General features: G+C 44.6%; 1 protein-coding gene across 4 annotated transcripts in view; it reads right to left on the reverse strand.

Moving 5' to 3' along the window:
• The window catches only part of HLCS (holocarboxylase synthetase), a 268996-nt gene that overhangs the window by 165773 nt on the left and 82757 nt on the right, over positions 1–20466 (reverse strand). For all 4 annotated transcript variants that reach the window (XM_040338959.1, XM_040338958.1, XM_040338957.1 and 1 more), the window contains one exon: positions 38–306. In XM_040338959.1, the coding sequence (XP_040194893.1) occupies positions 38–306 (269 nt within the window). The remainder of the gene's footprint in view (positions 1–37; positions 307–20466) is intronic.

Here is a 20466-nt window from a genome sequence, read left to right on the forward strand (position 1 = left end):
ACGAGTAGTTGTTTTGTGAAGCAGCCCCAGGACTTACCCATCCAGAAGGTTAAATGTGGTGGTGGTGACCTCAGAAAACATCACAATTTTCCCGAGTGTTTCAGTACGGAGGTTCTCCCTGTACTTCTCCAGGCTGAAGTTCTCACAGATGAAGTCTTCCTCTGTTGTTATCAGGGGCGCCAGAGATGGAGTGATATCTATGTCATACTGGGGAGACTCAAACACCTTCAGAGACATCTTGCTGCATTTGATCAATCCATTCTTTGTCTTTGATTGAATCCACTGGAGAACATCAGGGTATTTATCCTGTAGAGAGAGACACCAATTATTGTTCATCACTAGCCAAATTTGGGTAAGATGATATGCAGTTTAAAAGCAATAAAAGACAAAAGTTTATAAAAAAAACAAAAAAAAAAACACCAAGAGAGATTGCAAAGATGTTCAGTAGTAATCCACGGCTACCAATCAGAAGAAAGCTTTCAACCGGTTAGAGAAGACAAACAAGAGCTGTATTTTGATTGGCTGATAAACTGTGATGTGTTAAAGCTCACTACTGCTCCTTACACAAGATAGCAGTCTTAAGGCCCATACACAAGATCTGACTTTTTGACAACAACAGTCTGACGGATGTGTTTTATCAGACAATCCAACCGTCTGTATGCTTCATCGGACAATTGTTTTCGGGTTTTCAAAGGACAAATGTTCGCTGTGAATGCTCTCAAACTTTCCGGCAACAAATGTCCACTGGAGGATAATCTGATCGTGTGTACACAAGTCCATTGGAATAAAATCCAAAGTTCAAATGAGCATGCTCAGAACCAATGCTAAACATAAGACAACAATAGCAGAATTGCCCAAAGGCTGGCGGTAAAGAGCTGAAAAACCACGTGATTTGGTGAATGTTGACTGAAAAAGTTCTGCCATGTATGTATGCAAAACAAGTTCACGGCCAACGCCCTTCGGACAAAAATCCACGGAAAAGTCAGACGGAAGTCCGATCATGTGTATGAGGCCTTAAAGTGTTTGTATAGTCAAGTATTTATTGCTATCTGTGGGGTGGATTCAGGTAGGGGCGCGCACTGCTACGGAGGCGCAGCGTACCGTTTTTACGCTACGCCTCCGTAAATTACGTGCGCTACGCTTCATTCACGAAGAAGTAGCTCCGTAATTTGCGTGTGCGCTCCGTAAAACTGCCCGGCGTAAGCGCGCGTAGTTTAAATGATCCCGTAGGGGGCGTGGATCATTTAAATTAGGCGCGTTCCCGCGCCGAACGTAGTGCGCATGCTCCGTCGGGAAACTTTCCAGACGTGCATTGCGGTAAATGACGTCGCAAGGACGTCATTTGCTTCAACGTGAACGTAAATGGCGTCCAGCGCCATTCACGATTCACTTACGCAAACAACGTAATTTCTAAAAATCGCGACCCGGGAACGACGGGTATACTTAGCATTGGCTGCCCCTGCTAATAGCATGGGCAGCCTTACGCAGAAACCGACGAACGCAAACGACGTAAAATGCGAACGCAGGGCACGCGTACGGTTGTGAATCGGCGTGAGTATGCAATTTGCATACTCTACGCTGACCACTACGGGAACGCCACCTAGCGGCCATCGTAAGAATGCAGCCTACGATACGACTGCATAAGGGCCTTATGCCAGTCATATCTTAGGCTGCAGTCGGCGTATCAACCTTTCTGAATCAGGAGCAGTCGATACGCCGGCACAACTAAGCAATTGCGCTGCGTATCTATGGATACGCAGACGCAATTGCTTACTGAATCTAGCCCTGTGTCTCTAACATTAGGATTAAGGACTGGAGAAAGCAGACATATTTCAGAAATGTGTTGCACTGGGGCGTGAAAATAGTGTGTGCTTATCACAGGAGGTGCTTGCAAGCAATGGAGGACGCCACTCAGAAATAGTGTGCGGGTGTCTGCTGGCGCCAAGGGTTGCTAAGCTGATGGTAACATCTGTGTTACAGTCCAACTGCTGCCCACGGAAGGTGGTCTTGCTGCTGCTGGACCTTAGGTTCTGATGAAGGTACTACTATTAATAGTGCAAAATTGACTTTTTTTAAAGAATTAGTGTTATGCCACGTACACACGACCGGTTTTCATGACGTGAAAAATTACATTTTTTTTAACGGTCATTAAAAAACGATCGTGTGTAGGCTCCAGAGCATTTTTCATGACGTGAAAAATTGGGCATTAAAAATTTAGAACATGCTCTATTTTTTCGCTTCGTTTTTCACGCCGTGAAAAACGGTCGTGTGTAGGCTTTAACGACGTGAAGAAACCGCGCATGCTCAGAAGCAAGTTATGAGACGGGAGCGCTCATTCTGGGAAAACTAGCGTTCGTAATGGAGATAACACATTCGTCACGCTGTAACAGACTGAAAACCACAAAGACTGAAAAGCGCGAATCGTCTCTCACCAAACTTTTACTAACACAAAATCAGCAAAAGCAGCCCCAAGGGTGTCGCCATCCGAATGGAACTTCCCCTTTATAGTGCCATCGTACGTGTTGTATGTCACCGCGCTTTGCTCAAGCATTTTTTTTTTTTACGATCGTGTGTAGGCAAAGCAGGCTTGACATAAATCACATTGAGAAAAACTTTGTTTTTTCTAGACCATTAAAAACGGTCGTGTGTACGCGGCATTCGTTTTTAGCCTTTGTGCCCTCTTCCGTGTCGATTTTTCTCACACCTGTGACTCTCCCTCTGCCATTAGGAGCAGCTCAATACCTTTTGTATCCTCATCTGTATATGCATCTTTATTGGCTTGAAGACTTTTGCTTGCTTGAGGTTAAGAGTATCGTGAGCTTTAATTGTAAACTTTATTTCTCCTGATGACAACTATTACCAGCAATGGGGAAAATCGGAAATTTTGAGTCACTACAGGAATACCAAAACAGGAACAGATGGGAAATTAAAGTTGCCCACGCACTAATAGAATTTCGTATCTATGTACCGGTACTTATGAACATTCTGGTCAGAACATTCTTAGACCGTTCTTTATTCCAATTTATCCCAATTTATTCCAATTTATCCCAGACAAAAACTTAATTTGCTTTTGACTATATTTTGTGTTTTAAGGGGACACCCTTGAAACTTGTACACCAGATTTTAATGCACATATTAAAGTTCACTTTATATTTTTAATAAAAAGGCTGGTTTTAAGCTAGCCTAAGGCCGCGTACACACGATAGGTTAAACCAGGGGTGCCCAACCTTTTGAAGAGCGAGGGCCACTTAAGCAACTTGGTAACCAATCGCGGGCCACATTGAGCGGAGCGGACGGATGACAGGTCACGGCTACTCTATAGGTCCTCCGATCCGCCCAGATGGAATGGGACAAATTCCCTTTTGTTTTTTGGATTGGAGGTAGGCGAGCGTAAACGGACATCTGTCGCTCTGTAGAGGTTAATTGAGGGTCCTATTTGGTTGGGCTGATTGTGTAAAAAGGGCCTAAGACTGCTTTCACCCTGATGTGCTGCAGTTTACCCACAACGTGGGTGCAGCATAATGCACCTGTGTCTATCCTGCGGGTTAGCTTAACTTTGCCATAGACTAGCAGTAGAGAAAGCATCGGCCTATGGGGCTCTGCTCCGCAGCCGCTTTCTTCCTCTACCACCACCATTCACAACACTGATGCTGCAGTATGGCGGGTTGGCAACCTGCGATCTGGGCTTGTCAACCCACCATTCCAGAGCAGGAGGTCGCGGGCCACATCAGAGGGCTCCGCAGGCCACATGTGGCCCCTGGGCCACTGGTTGGCCACCCCTGGGTTAAACCGATGAGAACGGTCTGACGGACCGTTTTCATCGGTCAAAACCGATCGTGTGAGGGCCCCATTGCTTTTTTTCAACCGAAGGTTAAAAAACCTAACTTGCTTTAAAATTTAACCGATGGATTGCTAACCGATAGGTCAAAACCGATCGTTGGTATGCAAAACCATAGGTTAAAAACCCGCGCATGCTCAGAATCAAGTCGACGCATGCTTGGAAGCATTGAACTTTGTTTTTTTCAGCACGTCGTTGTGTTTTACGTCACCGCGTTCTGACACGATCGGTTATTTAACCTATGGTGTGTACGCGTGACGGACCATCAGTCAGTTTCATCAGTTAACCTAAGACAACTGTCCTTCAGACCGTTTTCATTGGATGGACTGATCGTGTGTATGAGGCTTTAGAAAGGTCCATAAAGTTTGGAGGTGATTGGAGCCAACTGATATACCTGCACTTTAAAAAGAAGTATCTTGAAGTTTATTACCGCTATGGCCCAGTTTACACTGGTACAAGAAACGCTCCGACTTTGGGAGCACATGTCGCATGACGTGTACAAATCAATGGTTCCCTATGAGAACCACCTTAACTGGTTCGAAACTAGTCGGTCTGACTTTAGAAAAGGTTCCTGCATTACTTTGGTCTGACTTTGTCCGTTTTCAGCCCATTGAATATCATTGAAGTCGGATCATTGTGATTACAGCAGCAGGAAAAGGAATTTATGTCACACTGGGATTGTTTTGATTGGTCAAAGGACAAGTTGGACTATCTCAAAGTAGGAGAAAAATCGTATCCCGTTCCTTCAAGTCTGATGGAAGTAGGACCAATGTCGTCGGGTAAAGTAGGATCAACAGTCGTGTCGTACCAGTGTGAACCTGGCCTCAAAGGGGAAAGTGATCCATTTGATATATAGGAAAACATTGGAGGTGAAAGCAAGGGGCTAGATTCAGAGAGAATTTACGCCGGCGTATCCATAGATACGCCACGTAAATTCAAATCTGCGCCGGCGTATCTACTTTCTGTATTCAGAAAGCTAGATACGCCGACATTAGCCTAAGATACGACTGGCATAAGTCTCTTACGCCGTCGTATCTTAGGGTGCATTCTGATGCTGGCCTCTAGGGGCGCTTCCGTTGTTGTCGGCGTAGAATATGCTAATTACCTAGATACGCCGATTCACAAACGTACGTACTCCCGGCGCAATTTGTTTACGTTAGGCTTTTTCGGCGTAAGGTTGCTCCTGCTATTAGGAGGCGCAAATAATGTTAAGTATGGACGTCGTTCCCGCTTCGAAATTTGAATTTTTTTACGTTGTTTGCGTAAGTCGTTCGCGAATAGGGCTGGACGTAATTTACGTTCACGTCGAAACCAATACGTTGTTGCGCCGTACTTGGAAGCAATGCACACTGGGATATGTACACACGTCAATCTCGTCAGGTCATCATACATTTACATAAAACACGCCCCCCTTCCACATTTGAATTACGCGCGCTTACGCCGGCCCCATTTACGCTACGCTACGCCGCCGCAACTTACTGAGCAAGTGCTTTGTGAATACAGCACTTGCTCCTGTAAGTTACGGTGGCGTAGCGCAAATACGATACGCTGCGCCGCCGTATCATTGCACGCCCCTACCTGAATCTACCCTACAGTGTGTAAGGTGAGCGATCATGAGTGATACACTAGTGTGGAGTTTTGATCACGGTCACGGATTAAGCACCAATTGGAAAGATATATTTAGGACTAATACATTATATACAGTATTACACTGGTACAGATGGTGGTTTAATGGAACATTTTTATATAGAAAAATAATTATTTGGAATATATATTTTTTTCTTTCAGCAGTGTGTATAGAATTTCTAGCACAAAAGTTATGAATTTATAGAAAATGTATTGGGAGTTATTTATGTAGGGTTTAATTTTCATGCGATAAATAATCTATGCACATAAATTTCTCTTGTTCGCCTTCAAATTTTTCTTCAATATGATCAAATGAATGGCAATTTGACCCCACTAACCATTAGAAATATAAAGAATGTTCTGAAAATTAATTTTCAATTTTCAAACGAAATTCTGTTAGGGTATAGTCGGCTTTATTCCTGTAAAAACTGTCTAATGGAGGATATTTCTGAGCCTAGGTTCACGCAGGAGCGGTGCAGGGAACCGCATGTGAGTCGGAACAGGAATCGCACCACATTGCTGTTGAAATCACATGCGATTCTTTGCAGTGCTAATTGAGCCCATTCATTTTGTATGCCTCAAATCACACTGCACCCGCAAAAACAAGGTGCACGCAACTTTTATTTTTTTTGTGCCGCACTGGAATCGGATATCCTATGAGATCCGATTGAGCAAATTGCACTGCGTGTGCAAGCCATTTTTGACACCCGCAGCGGTTCGCATGAATAGAGGGCGGCTGTGATGCAGTGTGGGAAATGCACAGGAATCGCTGAGAATCTGGCACCATACCAGTGGGAAACGGGGGGCTCAATCTAGAGAGCTTTCATCTAGCTTCATTTTATGTCTATAGGATCGGATATATAAGGAAATCTTCCCGATGTGACACATATGGCACATACACTATACAAAGATGGAAAAAAAAGATTGGCATTAGACAAACTTTAGTAAAATGTATCAGATTACAACCACATAATGCTTAATGATGCAATCCTCGTGACATGCTGACATTACCAGAACAAATTAGCTATGGGATTTTTTGTTTCCTGTTGGTGAATTATCGGTTTTCCATTATGTGGTAATCAATTGCATGCAAAGCTAGTTGGGACACATTGACCCCCTACACCTTCCAGCACTGTTCTGGTACAATCTGATACTGTCACATAAATATTTTAAGAACATATTCAAGGAAAAAAAAGTTGTTGGTCTTAACAAAACTGTACAACTTAGAAATTGCTCATGAGTCTCCCGAGACCTATCTAAGGTCTGTAGGTAGGTCATCAAACACTATGAAAGGAATGTGATTTTGGCTCCCTCGCAATAAAAAATCACAAGAACCAGCATGAGGTTATGAAAACCCAACTCCAGCCAAAATGTTTCTTTTAAAGCAGAACTCTAAAAGTTTTGTTCTTTGGATTTCCCTTCCTGTATACAGGGGGTAAATCACAGATATGAGGGTAGATTAGAAGCTCTGTTGGGTTTTAACCACTTGAGATCCGCGCTATAGACAAAATACGTCCACAGCGCGGCTCTCAAGTGCCAAGTGGACGTGTTTACACGGCCTTTTATGTGCATTACCCGCGCGCGCCACTGGGGGGGCGCGCGGCGGGTAAACACTGTCCCGGCGCATCGCCGAAGAGCCGATGCGTGTACCTGGCGGCCGTGATGTCCGCCGTGTACACGCGATCGTCGGTGACACGGCAACTGACAGCAGGGACGTGGAGCTCTGTGTGTAAACACAGAGCTCCACGTGCTGTCAGAGGAGAGGAGACCGATCTGTGTCTCTTGTACATAGAGACACAGCATCGGTCACCTCCCCCAGTCACCCTCACCCCCCCACACAGTTAGAACACACCCAGGCTACACATTTAACCCCTTCCTCACCCCCTAGTGTTAACCCCTTCCCTGCCAGTCACATTTACACAGTAATTAGTGCATTTTTATAGCACTGATCGCTGTATAAATGTGAATGGTCCCAAATTTGTGTCAAAAGTGTCCGATACGTCCGCCGCAATATCGCAGTCTCAATAAAAATCGCAGATCGCCGCCATTACTAGTAAAAAATTAAATAATAAAAAAAATCATAATTCTGTTCCCCATTTTGTAGGCGCTATAACTTTTGCGCAAACCAGTCGCTTATTGCGATTTTTTTTTTTTTTACAAAAATACGTCGAAAAATACGTATCGGCCTTAACTGAGAAATTTTTTTTTTTTTTTAAATTGGGATATTTATTATAGCAACAAGTAAAAAATATATATATATTTTTTAAATTGTCGCTCTTTTTTTGTTTATAGCGCAAAAAATAAAAACCGCAGAGGCGATCAAATACCACCAAAATAAAGCTCTATTTGTGGGGAAAAAAGGACGTCAATTTTGTTTGGGAGCCACGTCGCACGACCGCGCAAATGTCAGTTAAAGCGACGCAGTGCCGGAAGCTGAAATTTCGCCTGGGCACGAAGGGGGTTTATGTGCCCAGTAAGCAAGTGGTTAAATTCCCTGTGCCTGATGGGAGATGGGGGGCATTTTTCATCATTATATATTTCTGTTACACTTGGATAAGAAATGAGGGGATGGGGTTATGGGGTTACCAGAACAGGAAGAAATAGACAGCAATGAGCCCACAACCTGCTGGCTCAGGCAGGCAGCGGCGGGCTTCATCGGGCAGCGGCAAGTTGCAGGCTCCGGCAGCAGTGGTGGGCAGCGAGCTTCAGAGGGTTGAGGGCTCCAGCAGGCAGGCTACGGCGGCAGCGGGTGGGCTCCTGTGTCTTCTGTGCGGCTCCTCCCTTCTTCTCCTAGGCGTCCAATAGGATCGCCTGTCCTTTCAGTCAATCGGGTGACGGGCATCAGACCTGCTTCCCGATTGGCCGGGAGGAGGATCACCATCCGGAGCCCATCCTATTTTGAAGCCTATGACTCTAATCAAGGCTTAAAAAAAAGCACACCGCCACCATAGAAATTCATGCACCGGTGTCCTGAAAGGGGCCGGACACATAGATAGGGAGGGTGGCCCCCATGTGCCCACAATGGATGGGCCGCACCTGAAATGGACAGTCTCGGGGCACCCCATTCTAAAATGTAAAAAACTATTCCAATAGCTTTACATAGTGCAGCAACATCCAAATGTAGGACAACCAACGTTGGAGGTGATTTATTCTTCCAAAGCAAATACACTTTTGCACACTGGTATTGACTAGTATTCCAATGTTTCTCTTCTCCCTCAATTTCTCTCCATCAGCCATCTAATGTCACCCCAGTGCTGAGGGAGAGGGGCACAGGAGGGTCAAACAAGGATGTTGTGGAGGCAACAGACGTCCTTCTTACCAACTGAAGACGTCATTGGTTGTTAGGATGTCAGTGTCTACAAAGTTGTAATGGTGCATAATGAAAACCCGAGGCTTTGTGTAACGAAGAGGATCTGCCTGCTGCTCCTAAACTCATGTTCAGAAGCTTTTGCCGTTTTTTTTGCCAAGGCCCCTGAACTCAAATGCAATAAAAGCCTATGGAAGAGATTTACTAAAACTGCTGCACACACAATCTGGTGAAGTTCTGAATAACTAATGAACTTGCAGGTTTTAGTCCCCGTTCAGGCAGGGGGGAAACCATCAAGCGCATCCTCACTGTTCTCTATGGGGCTGTGGGATGGAAATGAACCACGTTTACAATAAACCAATGTACATGAAGCCTAAAGTTCAAATTGCAGTGCACGTTCCTGAGCCATTCTTGTGTTTTCCAATGCAGTGCGATATTCAGCCCCTTCAATTCATTAAGCAGAAATTGCACCAGATCGCATATTACTGCGGTACCATGCGATCTGGTGCCCACAAATGCACAGCGTTGCAATCTGTGGATGGGGTGCCATTGGCAATGTATTGGCACCCCTGGCAGATTGCAAAGGCAGTGAGTGCGTTTTGAACATAATACGGGAAGCGTGCACGGCACAAGCCTTTCCTGCACAACGTTCTGGTGTGAACCGGTCCCAAAACGCTGACACCCATCCTGCATGCAGGCTCCCTTTGTTGTTGTGTCTGCATTTTCCCCAAGCTGTGTGTGGGCTAATTATACAGAGGTTGATGCTGATGCAGCGGCTGCACGGACACAGCCCCATGTCAAAATTTGACACCTGGACAGGAACAGGTGCATGGATCCAAACCACACACATAGCTAGATTCACGTAGGGTTACGCCGGCGTATCAGTAGATACGTTGTTGTAACTCTGAATCTACGCCGTCGTAAATTTAAGCGTATCTGGTTTCCAGGCTAAGATACGAGCGGCGTAAGTCTCCTACGCCGTCGTATTTTAGGGTGCATATTTACGCTGGCCGCTAGGTGGCGCTTTTGTTGAGTTTGGCGTAGAATATGCAAATGACTAGATACGCCGATTCATGAACGTACGTGCGACCGTCGCAGAAAAGATATGCCGTTTCCGTAAGAGGTACGCCGGCGTAAAGATAAAGCTGCCCCCTAGGTGGCCTAGCCAATGTTAAGTATGGCCGTCGTTCCCGCGTCGAAATTTGAAAACTTTGCGTCGTTTGCGTAAGTCGTCCGTGAATGGGGCTGGACGTAATTTACATTCACGTCGAAACCAATACGTCCTTGCGGCGTACTTTGGAGCAATGCACACTGGGATATGTACACGTTGGGTCACCAATCATTTACATAAAACACGCCCCCCTCATCCTCATTTGAATTAGGCGCGCTTACGCCGGCCCCATTTACGATACGCCGCCGTAACTTAGGAGGCAAGTGCTTTGTGAATACAGCACCTGCCTCTCTGACTTAAGGCGGCGTAGCGTAAATATGATACGCTACGCCGCCTGAAAGATGCGCCCATCTACCTGAATCCAGCTAACAGTCTGCTTTCAGATTCATGTACCTGCTCCAGCACCCATGTCAAGTTTTGACAGGCGGCTACCTTCTCGCAGCACTGGTCTGAATGGAGCCTTACTTTCCTTTTATTTAGCTAAGAAAAATAATGCATTCAAGTATTTTGTGTTTTCCTTTTGAGCCAGTAAGTGGAGCTCTAGTGTCTCATTATATTTAATAGCCCAAGCTGGATAAGAATCAGAGCGACTCATCCTTATTCACATGGCTCTGTCTAAAGTTTCAAATCAGACATACAAAGCTTCAAAAGGCAGCTACTCTGGCTCTTTAGTGAACCCATTGTGCTCTGAGAATCCTTATCTGAGAATAAATAGTTAACAAAAAAAAACAATTGACCCAAATCCATTACAGTTTAATAGCTATTATACTGTATATTGTATTACACAAGAATCTTCTGCTCGGTCATCGCAAAACAGCTTGCTCATTTAGCCCAGTTATGGTGTACGATCCTCCTGGCAACACCCTGGTGCTGAGTGATAGAACACAATTGGATATGAAGCCATTCTGAAGAGCACGACCAGCAAGCAGATGAGCTCAGAAAACAGCCTGTGAGCTCAGTATGTCAATCACGCCTGTATGGATAACACAGCAGGTATGTCACTGGCAGCAAACCGCATGTCTGCATCACATCAGCCTCTGTCAAACATCCATCAGCCTGCGGTTTATCTCAGTCCCACACTGGATCCTCTACAGAACATCTCGGTTCATTCCGTTTGTGTCATCGTATCAAATTCAATTACATTATCTCCCAGGAAACAGCGCCTGGACCGACTCCTTCTCACTGCAACCCAATCATGGACTTTAAAAGGGAAAGTATAGTTTGTTTATATATATATATTTTTATATATATATATATAATCTATATCAAACTGATCTCTTATCTATATGTGATTTATATAATCATACATGGATAAGAGACCAGCTTGAAATACATTATCTAAAAATATATTATATATTATATATATATATATATATATATATATATATATATCCAGATTCAGATAGACTGGCTTAATTTTCAGGCATATACGCTACGCCGCCGTAAGTCAGAGAGGCAAGTGCTGTATTCACAAAGCACTTGCCTCCTAAGTCACGGCGGCGTAGCGTAAATGGGTCTGGCGTAAGCGCGTCCAACTCAAATGTGGAACAGGGGGGCGTGTTTTATGTTAATGACCCGACGTGATTGACGTTTTTAACGCACGGCGCATGCGCCGTTCGTGGACATATCCCAGTGTGCATTGCTCCAAAGTACGCCGCAAGGACGTATTGGTTTCGACGTGAACGTAAATTACGTCCAGCCCCATTCACGGACGACTTACGCAAACGAAGAACATTTTTCAAAATTATACGCGGGAACGACGGCCATACTTAACATTGAGTACGCCACCAGATAGTAGCTTTAACTATACGCCGGAAAAAGGCGAACGGAAACGACGTAAAAGAATGCGACGGCGGCTCGTACATTCGTGGATCGTCGGAAATAGCTAATTTGCATACTCGTCGCGGATTACGACGTGAACGCCACCCAGCGGCCGCCGGAAAATTGCATCTTAGATCCGACGCCGTACTAAGGCGTACGCCTGTCGGATCTAACACAGATGCCGTCGTATCTTGTTGGGGGATACCAAAACAAAGATACGACTCTGAAAATTTTAAATTATGCGGGAACGACGGCCATACTTAACATTGGCTAGGCCAGCTATTTGTTCGACTAACTTTACGCCGGAAAAAGCCTTACGTAAACAACGTAAAAAAAAATGCGCCGGGCGCACGTACATTTGTGAATCGGCGTATCTAGTCATTTGCATATTCTACGCCAAACTCAACGGAAGCGCCACCTAGCGGCCAGCGTAAATATGCACACTAAGATACGACGGCGTAGGAGACTTACGCCGCTCGTATTTTAGCCCAATATAAGCGTATCTGGTTTCCAGAATACGCTTAAATTAACGATGGCGTAGATTCAGAGTTACGACGGCGTATCTACTGATACGCCGGCGTAACTGTCTCTGAATCTAGCTAATAGTGTATATTGTAAATATTTTATCTATCTTTTCATGTGACAACACTGAAGAAATGACACTTTGCTACAATGTAAAGTAGTGAGTGTACAGCTAGACCTGGAAGGATTTACCCCCTTCCTGACAAAGCGCTTTTTGGGGAAAAAAAAGCAATACTTGTGCGGCAGGTGCAGCCCGGAAGGTCAGGAAAGGGGGTGAGGACGAGCGAGCGTAATAAGGGGCGGGGTCACTGAATGACTTCACCTAGTGACCCCGCCCCATGCCTATTTAAGTCGTTTGCACACCACGCACACGGCAATACAGCAAGAGAGAGCGTTGAGTCAACATCTGAAGAACATCGAGAAGAAGATAATGGAGAAGACCGAGCAAAAGAGTGGGCAAATGAGCAGAAGAAAGCGGAGGAGACCTGACAGAAGACACCGGACATGTTAAGGGCATGTGGCCTGGTACAGTTCAGGAGGGGGGCCTCACTTGCCCCACCCCCTTTCCTGACCTGCCGGGCTGCATCCTCAGATAAGGGTCTGGTATGAATTTTGGGGGGACCCCATGCCGTTTTTTCAGCATGGGGGTTCCCCTTAAAATCCATACCAGACCAAAAGGCCTGATATGCTCATGGAGAAGGAACCCATGCCATTTTTTTTTTTTTTAATTGGCGTGGAGTTCCCCTTCATGCACAAGTCACATGCCAAAGTCGGATCCGTTTAATACTGGGATCCAACTTTGATCCGGATTCAGAAAAAAAGTAGTGCAGGAACTACTTTGAAGTTGGCCCGACTTAAAGACGTGCCAATATGAATGGTAGCCATTGAAAATAATGGAGAATGACTTATCATGCGATTTTGCAGTCCAAAATCATGGGACAAGATGTGCGAAAGAGGTCTTAAAGGGGTTGTAAAGGTACAATTTTTGTTCTCCTAAACAGCTTCCTTTACCTTATTGCAGTCCTCCTTCACTTACCTCATTCTTCGATTTTTCTTTTAAATGTCCTTATTTCTTCTGAGAAATCCTCACTTCCTGTTCTTCTGTCTGTAACTCCACACAGTAATCCAAGGCTTTCTCCCTGGTGTGGAGTGTCTTGCTCGCCCCCTCCCTTGGACTACAGGAGAGTCAGGACGCCCACTAACACACAGCTCCTTTCTCTATCTGTAACATAGAGAGCGTCGTGACTCTCCTGTAGTCCAAGGGAGGGGGCGAGCATGACACTCCACACCAGGGAGAAAGCATCGCATTACTGTGTGGAGTTACAGACAGAAGAACAGGAAGTGAGGATTTCTCAGAAGAAATAAGGACATTTAAAAGAAAATTCGAAGGATGAGGTAAGTGAAGGAGGACTGCACTAAGGTAAAATAAGCTATTTAGGAAAAAAAAAATTGTACCTTTACAACCCCTTTAAGACCTCTTTCGCACATCTTGTCCCATTTTTTTTGTCACAATTTTTTTTTTCCTAAATGGCTTCCTTTACCTTGGTGCAGTCCTCCTTCACTTACCTCATCCTTCCATTTTGCTTTTAAAATGGAAGGATGAGGTAAGTGAAGGAGGACTGCACCAAGGTAAAGGAAGCCATTTAGGGGAAAAAAAATTGTACCTTTACAACCCCTTTAAGTGGTTAAACTTCCCTCATTTACAGACTGAAGTTCCTTCCTTTGATCCAAGAACGAAAAGTTACAATGTTTATAGTTATCTGCCAGCACAGACAATGTTGTGAAAATCTTGGCAGGCTGGCCAGTTTTTTTTCTTTCGACAGCTGAGTGAGCAGAGAACTCTCTGTACGTATTACATGGATGAATCAACTACAGTATTAGTAGCTGCGGACTGATTTTTGTTTTTTTTTGGGGGGGGGTGGGACTGAAGCTCCTCATTAAGTAACAGCAATTTCTGTATTGCCTCATCTGATCCTCAACATCAACAGTCTGCCCCACACATGATGCCTCTTAAAGGGCCACCTTGGCTACCCCTTCTAAAGGTGGTCCCTTAAACTACAGGTACAGATTTTCCACGATCTGACTTTTTCCAAGCTCTACACAAGGTATTACAGACACGTTCAGGAATGAGAATGGGAATATTTTAACAGCTTCTGATATTCAGGCCTTCAACAACTCTTTTAAATAATATTTGTCAGCGGCAATTCCTGCAAATGTCTTCAACCGCTGAGACCCCGGGGAGCCTTTTATGGGAAGGAGCTTACCGTCATTTGCATGGCTCAACCGCACAAGCCACGTACTCTAGACAAACATAATACAGACAAGAACGCCGGTTCATGGGATCCTCAGGAAGACTTAGTAATAACATTAGATCTGCTCAGTCCAATCATCTTATAGCCACTTCATGTCAGAAGCACGTAAAGAGGACAGAGCTACTTAGGATGGAAGAGCCCAATTGTGAAAAATAAATACTGCTCAACTGAGAAGAAAAAAAGCTGAGTAGTAAAGAATAATAACACCGGGCTGGGCAAATCCCATAGCCAAAAATAGTGTCATAGACAACAATCAAAAATCTGGCCATTTATAAATCTAGTTTAGCTTAACCAAGGACTACAAAGACCTCCCTGATTGCAACCAAATTGTATTACATATTTTTAAATTAACCACTTAAGCCCCGGACCAATATGCTGCCTAAAGACCCAAGGGGTTTTTACAGTTCGGGACTGCGTCGCTTTAACAGACAATTGCGCGGTCGTGCGACGTGGCTCCCAAACAAAATTGGCGTCCTTTTTTCCCCACAAATAGAGCTTTCTTTTGGTGGTATTTGATCACCTCTGCGGTTTTTATTTTTTGCGCTATAAACAAAAATAGAGCGACAATTTTGAAAAAAATGCAATATTTTTTACTTTTTGCTATAATAAATATCCCCCAAAAACATATATAACATTTTTTTTTTTCCTCAGTTTAGGCCGATACGTATTCTTCTACCTATTTTTGGTAAAAAAAATTGCAACAATCGTTTATCGGTTGGTTTGCGCAAAATTTATAGCGTTTACAAAATAGGGGATAGTTTTATTGCATTTTTATTTTTTTTATTTTTTTTACTACTAATGGCGGTGATCAGCGATTTTTTTCGTGACTGCGACATTATGGCGGACACTTCGGACAATTTTGACACATTTTTGGGACAATTGTCATTTTCACAGCAAAAAATGCATTTAAATTGCATTCTTTATTGTGAAAATGACAGTTGCAGTTTGGGAGTTAAACACAGGGGGCGCTGTAACATTTAGGGTTCAGTGTGTGTGTTTACAACAGTAGGGGGGTGTGGCTGTAGGATTGACATCATCGATCGAGTCTCCCTAATAAAAGGGATCACTCGATCGATGCGCCGCCATAGTGAAGCACGGGGAAGCCGTGTTTACACACGGCTCTCCCCGTTTTTCAGCTCCGGGGAGCGATCGCGACGGAGCGGCTATAAACGAATAGCCGCGCCATCGTCCCGGATCGCTCCCCGAGGCTTGCCGACCGCCGCATGTACCGGGGGGGGGGGGGCCCGATCGGACCCCCCACCCGCGTCAAGCAGAGGACGTATAGGTACGTTGTGATGTGCCTGTCCGTGCCATTCTGCTGACGTATATTTACATGAGGAGGTCGGCAAGTGGTTAAAAACAAAGCTTACCATTTTTTTTTTCACAATCTTTCATGGTAAAGTTGTAAAGGCGTTAGTGTTCTTTTTTTTTTTATCTTAAATTCAATACAGGGCATTTTCACCCCCTTCCTGCCCAGGCCAATTTTCAGCTTTCAGCACTGTAACATTTTGAATGACAATTGTGCGACGTTGTACCCAAATAAAAATGTAATAATTTTTTTCCCCACAAATAGAGCTTTCTTTTGGTGGTATTTGATCACCTCTGCGGTTTTAATTTCTTGCGCTATAAACAAACAAATACCGACAATTTTTTACTTATCGCTAGAATAAATATCCCATTAAAAAATATATATATATAATTTTTTTTTTTTCATGGGATATTTATTATAGCAAAAAGTAAAAAATAATGTGTTTTCTTTTTTCAAAATTGTCGGTCTTTTTTTTTGTGTGTGTATATATATATATATTTTTTTTTTTTTCCTTAGTTTATAGGCCGATATGTATTCTTCTACATATTTTGGGTAAAAAAAAAAAAGAAATCGCAATAGGTGTATATTGATTGGACTACGCAAAAGTTATAGCGTCTGCAAAATAGGTTATTGATTTATGGCATTAAAAAAAAAAATGTTTTTACTAGTTACGGCGGTGGACACTTTTGACAAATTTTTGGGACCAATGGTATTTATACAGCGATCAGTGCTATAAAAATGCTCTGGTTAAGGTATAAATGTTATTGGCAGGGAAGGGGTTAACACTAGGGGGCGATCAAGGGGGTTAACTGTGTTCCCTAGGGAGTGATTCTAACTGTGAGGGGAAGGGACGAACTAGGTAAAGAGACTGATCGGTGTTCCTATATATAAGGAACATACAATCAGTTCTCCTCCCTGACAGGACGTCAATCTGTTTACACACACAGATCCACGTCCCTGCTCTGTGATGAGCAATCGCGGGTGCCCGGTGTACATCGCGGCCACCGGGAACGTGCATCGGGCTCCGAGTAATACGCCTGAAGCATGCAGGGGGCAGCGTGCACGTGCGCTCGCTCTCTACAATGCCGGGAATCCGGCATTGACGGCTGCCCAGATGGACAGAACGCTCCTGTGGCTGTCATATTACAATAGGGCAAGTGGTTAATGCATTCTCTGAATTAAAGTAAAAAATCTTTTATGAGCAGCTTCCCCAATCTCAATCTGGCGCTGCTCTCTCTCCCTCCTCACTGGACTCAGTGCGAGCCACTGGCTCCTGCTGCTGTCAATCAAATCCAGTGACAAGGGAGCGCGGGGGGGGGGGGGGGGAGCCTGCACATTTGCTACCATAGCGGCTTCCTATAGTGGCATATGGAGAAGAGGAGGAGCCCGAAGGGCCGGCATTGTCCCCATTGGGGAAATTCATGCTCAATTTTTTGTCCCAATTAATCAAAATATATTAATAAAATGTTATAGTTGAATTCTCACTGTCAAAAGATGGAACTTCTCACTTTGGGAAAATTGGCTCTTACTTTCTGTTGTATCCCTGGTACAAAAAGTGTAGAGATTCACCCAATACTTGAGATATGATCGCAATATAAAATATCTAAATAAGCATTCTAGCACGGGGAGAAAACGATTCAGTCACTGGTTGCTTAACCGCTTACCGGTCGCCCCACACATACATTTACTGCTGAAGGGCCAGATCACGTACCCCTTTCGGGTCTGGGGCGCACATGCCGATTGGATGATTGGACCAGGGACGTACGATGAGGTCAGTGGCTGGTGAGGCACTGGCTAGTATCAGAGCCAGACACACAGGTTAAATACACCACGATTGTTAGAGCGAGAACAATAATTCTAGCACTAAACCTCCTCTGTAACTCTAAACATGTAACCTGTAAAAAAAATTCAAGCGACAGCTATGGAGATTTATAAGTACTGAAGTTTGGCACCATTAATTACAATATGCAATATAATAATAAGAAATTATTATATATTGTCTTTAAGGCAATTTACTATATTTTCTAAATCTGTACTCAAGCAGGTGGCTTTACGGACAAATTACTGAAGTTATAACTTCCAACCAGTAATTTCACAGTAAAAATGGATAAATAATAAAATTATTATCTTCTTACATATAGCATATACATATATGATTTAGCGTGATTATAACAGAACCTTTTCAACAGAATCAGTTTCTCCCTCTTAACTGTGTGAGAAAAACATGGGATTGTGGGTAAATCGTATTTACATAAACACGTTTTTTCTTTGTAGTTAAGAGGGTTGAGCTGGAAGGGAGTATTTATCTTTGAGGCCGGGTATACACCTATGCGAATTGAGTGCGGCTTAAACCGCATCCAATACGCAGAACATTTCTAAATACAGTGGCCCAGATTCAAGTAGAATTGCGCGATATTTGCGGGGGAGCAGGGCAACGATTTTGCCCTGCGCCCGCGCAAATATTTTGCGCTGTCCTCGATTCACGGAGCAGTAGCTCCGTGAATTGCGAGGGCGCGCCGGCAAATTTGCCCGGCGTAAGCGCGCGCAAGTTAAATGATCCCGCCGGGGGCGGGAATCATTTAAATTAGGCGCGCTCCCGCGCCGAGCGTACAGCGCATGCTCCGTCGGGAAACTTTCCCGACGTGCATTGCGGCAAATGACGTCGCAAGGACGTCATTTGCTTCTAAGTGAACGTGAATGGCGTCCAGCGCCATTCACGTTTCACTTACGCAAACGCCGTGAAATTCAAATTTCACGGCGCGGGAAGGCCGGCTATACTTTAGCATTGGCTGCCCCTACTATTAGAAGGGGCAGCCTTGCGCTAAAAGTAGCCGTACGGAAACTCTGTACCTGGCTTGCGTGGGGCCCGCGCAAGCTTGTGAATCAGTGGTAGTATGCAATTTGCATACTACACGCTGATACACAATGGGAGCGGCCCCCGAAAGAATGCAGCCTAAAATCTGCGAGGCATAAGAGCCTTATGCCGCGCAGATTTTAGCCTGCAGTCGGTGTAACGAGGTTCCTGAATCAGGATCACTCGTTACACCGGAGCAAGTAAGCACTTGCGCTGCGTAACCTATGGTTGCGCGGGCGCAAGTGCTTCTTGAATCTGAGCCATTGTTTTCAATGAGGCTGGTTCACATATGTGCGATGCATTCGCACTGCGCATTGCCGGAAAAACGTGTGCGTATTTTAGGCCTTGCGGTGCGGCTCAGGTGCGAATTCAGGCACATTATCTTCTATGGGTACGCAGCTGATTCGCAGATGTGTTCATTTCTCTTCAGGATTCGTCTCATACAGCTCAATACACTTCCCCCCTCCCCCTCCCCTCTCCCAGGTCTCCAAATTCGCAGCTAATCTGCAGCTAAAACGCAGTGGATCTGCTGAACAGTTCTCTTATCTCTCTGCAGAGATAAGAGAGCTGAAATTCGCACCGCACAAGTGTGAATCCGGCCTTAGACACATTCCCACTTCTATGACACTGCAGTGAGAGGCGTGCCTCCACTGCAGCATTTTTTTTGGACATCTGGCACCAAAGGTACTTTACCATTGGTCCAAGACTCCAAGCTATCCATTGAGCTCAGTGCCTCTGACAAGAAGTGAGGAGAGACACTGTGAGCTCATCATCTCAGTCTGCTGCAAACAGAGTGTGTCAGCTTGTATTTAAACTGGCCGCTCTGTATGTAGCTTCTGACAGGCTGCACAAGGAGCCCCATATCTCTGAAACTATAGGTCGCAGGTGCCCAAAAATGAACAGATGTTGGAGTAGGACCAGGGGCAATAGGAGATTATGGGGCCCCAAGGCAATAGATGATGGGGCCACACAGTATACACACACACACCCACAGTATACATAGACACAGAATACACATACACACACTGAAAAGGTACTGGAGAGCCGGGGCAGCTATAATCTTGGGATTTTGTTTAAAAACACAGATTTTTACATACTGTCCCTGGTTTTACTGAGGCTGGCAACCCTGATGGGGCCCCCTAGTGGTATGGGGCCCCTCGGGCAGTGCCCGAATGGTCAGTCCGCCCCTGGGTAGGACTTAGACCACATACCCCCCCTAATTTGGGGTCTCTGTGACCCCAGGCCGCCGAGCTAAGACCCTCATTTTATTTTATTTAATGTTAATGGCAGGTGAGGCCCTTGAAGCTTGGAATTAAATAATTGTCCTTCTGCCCAAAAAGACCTGGCAGGGCTGGACCAGGGAGGAAGCCAACGAAGGAGCTTGAAGAGAGAGGGTGATCATAACGTGCCAATGTTTTTTATTTATTTATTCTTTTACAGGAATTAACTTGCGTCTACTAATTCACAACACTGTGTGACTGGACCCTAAATGCCTAAATTCCTCCCATTTCAATTTGATTGAATCATATTATTGTTAAAATGTAAGCTCGGTGCTAATTATGTTATTTTCGGGAGCCGGCACTATAGTATTATTAGGCTCTATTTGGACAGGTGCGTGGCCAATGGATAAATATTAGCGCTGTCAAGTGACTGCGCAGGCAAAATAGGGAATTCGGAGATATTCCAGCAGACCCGAGCAAATATTA

This window comes from Rana temporaria, chromosome 2 (assembly GCF_905171775.1).
Source record: "Rana temporaria chromosome 2, aRanTem1.1, whole genome shotgun sequence".
Classification (NCBI taxonomy): Eukaryota; Metazoa; Chordata; class Amphibia; order Anura; family Ranidae; genus Rana; species Rana temporaria.